The sequence below is a fragment of the Cannabis sativa genome, chromosome 3 (assembly GCF_029168945.1).
Source record: "Cannabis sativa cultivar Pink pepper isolate KNU-18-1 chromosome 3, ASM2916894v1, whole genome shotgun sequence".
Classification (NCBI taxonomy): Eukaryota; Viridiplantae; Streptophyta; class Magnoliopsida; order Rosales; family Cannabaceae; genus Cannabis; species Cannabis sativa.
In genome coordinates, this window is record NC_083603.1 from 73,330,599 (window position 1) to 73,337,729 (window position 7,131).

Genomic DNA, 7,131 nt, shown 5'->3' on the forward strand with positions numbered 1-7,131 from the left:
AATTGTGTTTTAAGCTCTTTGTATATTTATTGGAAAATCTATTTGATGGTTTTAAGTTTTGGTTGTGAATTGGGTTGAAATGGATGAGTTTAAGGGCTGAAATTTATTGTTGAATGCTCATTTTTATGTTGCTGGTTTTTGGTGTTGTTGGAGAGTGAATTAGGTGTAATTCCTCTCTAATTATTTGGTTTATGCTAGGGGAAAGTTTACTATGATTGTGGGCTGATTTAGCATGAAAATTTGTGTTTTTGGATGCATTTTGGTCATAACTTTTGACTCGGGACTCCGTTTGGGACGTTCATTATATCGTTGGAAAGCTCGTTCTGAGCTCTATGTGAATATCTAGAATTTAAATGCCAATTTTATAATTTGTTGAAATGGATTTAGGGGTTAACCCTATACTTGTGTATCTCGGGTTTGTGACTAGGATTACTGGTGCTTGGTCAGGAGCACCCGGGGATTTGGAATCTCCATATTTGTAGGACATCAAGTAAGACAGTAGTTAGCACATAGAGATATGCGCAATAGCGCTTATATGGAATACGATATATATGAGAAACTAAAAACTGGGATTAGATTTATTACTCTAAAGTGAGCGATTTACTGGCTTAGGGTTTTTACCCTAGTAAATTGTTAATATGTAATTGTTATGCCATGATGTATATAGATATATATTGAAATTAAGGGTTATGTGTTCAAGGCATAATCAAGTTGGACTCGGTAACTAGAACCGAGATGAACTGTTCTAAGGCCTTATTATAAATAGACGTGTGAGCGTAACATGTAGGTCTATGCTATATAGACATAAATAGGCGTGTGAGTGTAACACGCGGATCTGTGTTATACAGACAAATATGAAATGGTATTAATATTTATGTGATGTGTTAATTATGATTATTGATAATTATACTGTCTTGCTGGACTTAGCTCACGGGTGCTCTACTGTGCAGGAAAGGGTAAATTTGTTTCTAATCAGCCATGAGTGTGGGAGCTAGACGATGATTGTACATGTTTGGGCCATACTAGACCAAGCGGGTTGGGGTCTACCAGTGATGATTTTCCTTAACTTTGTTTTGCCGCTTAGGTCGGCTATTGGGAAAAGACTTGTAATAACATTTTGTAAAATATTTTTGGGATCCCGAAACATGTAATTTTGGTTATAAAGTTAAAGTTATTACAAGTGTTTATTTTCATTCTATTATAATTTAAAGTTTAAATTTCCCGCGCTTTTCTGTTTAGTAATCCCGTCTAGGGGATTAGGATTTCTTAATTATCTTGGGTAACGTGCCTAATAGTGAGGGCGTTACAAGTATTGCCCCTTCTGGTGGCGTCGTCACTAGCGCAACCCCAAGTGGTAGTGGCATTGGTGGTATACCCAGCTGTTGTTTGCCCAACAATGGTAGTTTGGCTAGTGGTCCCACGACCTGCAGTAGTCTAGGCAGCATTGTTAGTGGTAGTTGCACCACCATTACCAGGACGTAGGGTCGCTCTCCATTATTTCTAGCGAGATTGCTTGCTGATGGACTTGTTGGGCATTATCCATCTCCTCATGCAATTGCTCTTGAGATCTTCTAGTGAACACCTTTTTCTGGTAAAAACTTCAAAATTTTGGTTAAAGCTCTCAATGAAAGCACAAAAATGTTGACGTGATTTTTAGCCAACCGATGTGGAGTCGTAATAAATGAGATTTAAACCAAAATCTTAACAATAAATGTAAATAATGATACTGAAATTTGCAATAAATGTAAAGAAAGACACCAGAATTTAAAGAGATTCGTCCCTAGATGTCGGTAATAGCCTACTCCCCTTGTATTTTATTAATCAGAGTTGCAAAAGTCAAGAACAGGCTCTTGAATGCAAAGAAAAAGATAGTATTTTTCTCTAAGTGCTCAAAATTGTGGATCTCTTTCCCAGGTCATGGGTGACCCCTTATATAGAGAAAAGGTCGGTGCTTCTCGCTTCAGGAATTGCGATCAACGCGGAGCTATCTCAACCATCTCCTTGGTTTTCTGAGGTGGTTGAAGTTTAATTTTTGTGATAATATCTCGCTAGCTTCTTATGAGATTTGAATATTTGAAATAGCCACTGACGATGAGGATCACTCGAGGGTGTGACACGATCGTTAACCACCTTTGAGGATAGAAGCTAACACTTAGGGGTAACACCCCCGAGACCCTACATGAGGAGGGTATCAATTGTCATCTCGAGGTGACCTCCCGAGACCCCTTCTACGATGTGAGTAGTCATGTTGTTGTGTGGATGTCCTCATCTACCTTTGAGAATGTCATTATGTCTATGGTGGGGGTAGTGTCATCTACCCCTAAACTAATTTAGCTTGTAGGTGTGTGGTGATTGTTTATCCCACTTATGAAGGTGTTAGTCCATCTTTTTTCCTTCTTGGAGACACCCACCTTACCCAAGCTAGGGGTAAAGGTGACCGTTAGACTTCCATTACAACAGTTTTGACCACCCATCATGATTAACGGTCACTCAACAATCATGGCTTTACATATTCTTCATTAATTCTAACCTAATTTTTCGTGCCACGTGTTGTTACTCTTGACATGTCATCGTCGTTAAAATTTGAGTAAACACTACCATTATATATAATAAAATAGAAACTAAATAAATATTATACCATACAATTAAAACATAGAAAAATAATAATCAAATATAAGTAGCATGTCAATAAAGTTATATACCTACATTAAAATATTTATATTATGCTAACAAAATTATATACTACTATTATACATAACAAAATAAAAAATAAATATCATTTAAAAATAATAATATATCATACAACAAAATATAAATACACTGTACAACAAAATCTACATACTAACAACCTATAAAAAATAAAAATAAAAAATCGACATCACTTTAAAATAAATTTTTTAACATAACTAATATAGATATATCATGATATTTAAGCATTATACTTCTAATTCTAAAAAAAAAAAAAACAAAATAAAAAATTATTGATTTTTTTCTATTATATAAAAAAAATATAAATAATAAATAGTATAAAAAAATCATTTCTCTACAAGTTGTAAAATAAGAACACTTCCTTACATAATGTTATAATTTTCCACGCCCGTCTCTATGTGGGGTCCATACCAATAGTTTACTATGTAGTAGAAAAATAACTTTAAAATATTATTATAATTTCTTTATGTAAATAAATTATTTTCATAAATATTTTGTAGCCATGTAGGCTCCCATTAGTTTTCCTTCATAAATTAAGGGTACTTATTTATTTTATTTTCTTGAAAGGAATCAGGAATCCTTATTTGAACATTTAAATTGTTTGGTAAAGTTGAATAATTTTTTGAGCTATCAAATTTGACAACATTACAGAATCCATGCAGTATAGCAAATCAGCTGCATCTTTAAGCAAACTAAGAATAAAGACCAGCAAAACCATTACACCTTTGCAGCTCTTACAATCATAATACAGGGCAACTCTTTATTGCCTATGTAATCAATCCAATATGACAAAAGGAAAGATACACATAACTTCCACTAAGAAAGACATCATTACCATGGCTTCGGCTAAATTCAATGTACACATGACTTGTCACTTAGAACTAAACAGAGACAAAGAGCAGTTCAGTCTTACCTCACCTTGAGAGCCAGTGAGAACACCAAGGTTTGACATCTTCACCATAGCTGCGGCAAAGTCTAGTCTGAAGGTAGATCCATCATCTGAAGCATAAGCTCTAACCAGTCTAGCAGTCTTCTCTTCAGCCATCAATTGTTGGTCAGCAAAGAGTAGCCCTTGTCCCATCATTAGATTCTCATAGTAGTGCGTGTCAAAACCTTCACCAGATGGCAGTGAAGATGCTAATTCCTGAATGTTAGAAGCTCCTGAGTCCATGCTTTCAAATAATCCATTTCTAACTCGGCTGTTATTATCTCCTTGACATTTTACTCTTATCTTGTTAAGGAAATTAGCAGCTATAGTGGGGTCTGGCTTCCCTGTACCATTAAAGTTATAGAGACGATTTTGAATGAACTCGCAGCTCATCTTTCCAATGTTGTGCCCTCCTTCAAATGATCCAAAATCCAAAATTTTCAAATGAAATATTCATTCAACAAAAAGAGAAAAAGGATATGAAGTTCGATGTAGTACCTAAAAGACTAACTGTCTCTCTTTCATTAAAACCTTTCAGTAAAAAGAGATGAAGTATTCGAGTGATAGTATCATCAGGGTTTGGAATTTCATTCAATACGTCCTCATAATAAGATCGAATGCTGTCTCTTCGACCTGTAAAAACTGGATAAAAGGGGCCACCAGCCTGTGATCCATATAAAACAAGAAATATTTTATAACAAACCGAAAAAGAGTAATAAATTAACCAACAAAGGCATGTTTAGAAGAAAAATAAGACTAATAAAGAACTATGGTAGAACAACATACAAGGATAATCCCATCTCTAGTGGCAAGAGAGATTATATCTGCACAAGAGACAATCCCGGGGCAAACTCGTTCTATTTCCTCCTTTATCCTATCAATAATGTCAAATCCTCTCAAGCTTTTGTTAGGCACAGCCTGCTTCTCGATTGAGAAACTTCTATTACCATGACTGTCATCCAAAAGGACTGAAGCATCACATCCCTAAAGTGAGAATAACCCATTATTAGGAAGAACAAATCAAAACATGTGCAGTCACAAAAGGATAAATTGAAACAGCAAACACTGTTTAACCCAAAGTTTGGATTATTGTATTATAACAATAACTTTTAATCACCTAAAACATCCAAAAATTTGAGCTCACATGAAGAGAGCTAGGCAGATATGCAGGAACAATGAACTGAGATTGAAGCTTATTATATAGATGATCAATCAGGACCAAAGAAAGTACAGAGCAACGCAAGGACAATAACACAAGAATAATAACACGAGCATTGTTGACATAAATAATATATACATTTAAACACAGTATAAATATCAGTCAACAAAACGTCAAGCATGTATGATTGATCATAATAATTTAAAGTATGACAAAAATTCAAATCCTACATGAAATGAAGGAATACCCAAAAAAGAAAACAATGAACAAGTTTCAATGCTGGAATGGAAATTCAGCAATGTCGGCAAGGAATGAACCTCCAAGAATGCAATTCGCCAGAACTTCAAGATCAAAGCTAAGTTCAATATTGGATTTATTCAATCAAAAAATAAAATAAAAACGATAAAAGGAAAAAGCAAAAGAGGAAAGAAGTGTTACGTGAACGAAGCAGTCGTGGAAGAAAAGGCGAAGCAGAGCTGCAGAGATATCCTTTTGTTGGGAGTAAGCGTCGACCATTTTCGAACGTACAATCTGCTGAGCATCAGGGCAGGAATCACGATAGAAATCGTACTGAAGATCCTTAGTGCTGCCGTGGTCTGAGAAGGAATCTTGAAGAGAAGCCATGGAAACAGAGGAAGAAGAAAGAGTAGAGGTAAGAAAAGAGGGGTTGTCTTGCTCAGGATGACGTCTAGGGTTTGTGATTGTAAAGGTCATTAGAAGTGAGAAAATCCCTATCAATAAAAGCAAGCGAGCATGCACATTCATCTTCATCAGACGATTGAAGGGAGAGTTGCAGAGGAGCGTGAAAGAAAGTGCGCGGGAAAGAGTGGGAAAATACTACTTTAACCCCCAAACACCATATATGACTTGTTTCTCGCACATTTTTCACTTCCCTAGTCAGCTTTATTTGTTCATTTAGTAATTATTCAAAATTTAGGGGACATAGAGGAATATTATAAATTAGAATAATTACTATTTTTACCTCTTAAACTTTCGACACTACTTAATTTTGCCTTCTAAAATATATGACTTGTTAAAAATTCTCTCTATAATATAACAGTTACATAGTTATGCTACTTCTGTTAGGTTCTTTTATCTTTACCCTTAAAAATTAGTATTTTTACCCCTAAACTTTGACTAATATAAAATTTTGGCCTCTTTTATAAAAAAAAATAATTTTAAAAATTATAATATAATCTTTTTTAAGCAGTTATATTATTCTATTAATTTTAAAAAATAATAAAAATTATTAAAAAAATCTGACAAAAATATTAAATTAATTAAAAAATATTAATTTTACTAAAAAAAATAAATCATTCCTATGAAATATTTTTAAACTTTATTTTATTTATAAATACGTATGTTAAAAAATCAAACCAAAATTATTAAAAATCTAATAAATAATTTAAATAAACTAAGATTTTTTGAAAAAAAAAATCAAACTTATTTATATTTATAAACTCATATCTTAACAAATAAAAAAAATAATTAAAAATTCAATAAAAATATAAAATTATGTTGAAAAGATGTTATAAATTACACTAAGAAAATATTATGTTTACTTAAACAAATCTAATTTTTTTGAGAAAAATAAGATATACTCAAGTTTATTCCCGTAAAATTTAATTTTTATAAAAATTGAATTTTAATATTTTTCTTAAACTATCTAAATAATTATTTTTATAAAAAAATAAATAATTTTTTAAATCGCATAATTAGTTTTAAAATTTAATTTATTTTTTAATTTTTTTAATTATTCAAAATAATTTTTTCTTAAGATCTACATTAATTTTTTAAAATTTACTAAGAAAATGTTGAATATTCCTCATTTTTATTCAAAGGAGGTATGATTTGATAGTTGTCAAAGTTCAGGGGACAAAGTTGCTAATTTACAAGACACGTCAGTTTTCAAACGGAATGATGGGACAGAACCTAACAAAAGGACTAAAATTCTGTATATGTAAAAGTTCAAGGGGATTCCTAACAAGCCGTATTGTAAGGGTCAAAATCAATATTGTCAAAAATTTAAAGGGTAAAATTATTAATTATTCTTATTAATCATTTTTATTTTCATTCAAAAGGTAGTCTCCAATCATATCATTCTTTAAAGATGTAAAATACTTTCACATAACCTAAAAATATAATATTTATTTTATCTTTTTTCCATTAATTTTAGAATTTTTTGTTCTAAAATATTCTAATAATAAACATCCTCTAAAAGTTATTAAATTAATATTATATTATTTAATATATATTAAATAATTAAAATTTCTTACATCTTGACAAAATAATAATAAAAAGAAAAAGAAATGGAAGAAATAAATCATGTCATACA

The 7,131-nt window shown here is 31.9% G+C and overlaps 1 protein-coding gene across 1 annotated transcript; it reads right to left on the minus strand.

Annotated features, from left to right (window-relative positions):
* Positions 1 to 3,300: 3,300 nt before the first annotated feature.
* LOC115709757 (putative Peroxidase 48) lies at positions 3,301 to 5,929 on the minus strand. Its single transcript, XM_030637957.2, has 4 exons — positions 5,235 to 5,929; positions 4,424 to 4,621; positions 4,136 to 4,301; positions 3,301 to 4,050 (listed from the first exon to the last, which is right to left on the minus strand). Exons 1-4 carry the CDS (start codon positions 5,565 to 5,567, stop codon positions 3,581 to 3,583), a joined length of 1,167 nt encoding a protein of 388 aa, XP_030493817.2. The 5' UTR covers positions 5,568 to 5,929; the 3' UTR covers positions 3,301 to 3,580.
* Between the last annotated feature and the right edge of the window lie 1,202 nt (positions 5,930 to 7,131).

Bases quoted from the DNA above. Each gene is read 5' to 3' on its own strand.
- LOC115709757 (XM_030637957.2), bottom strand. From the start codon at position 5,567: ATGAAGATGAATGTGCATGCTCGCTTGCTTTTATTGATAGGGATTTTC. The intron at 4,622-5,234 runs GTAACACTTCTT...TTCTCACTTTAG, and splicing joins TCCACGACTGCTTCGTTCAC to GGATGTGATGCTTCAGTCCT. The intron at 4,302-4,423 runs GTATGTTGTTCT...TATGGATCACAG, and splicing joins CTAGAGATGGGATTATCCTT to GCTGGTGGCCCCTTTTATCC.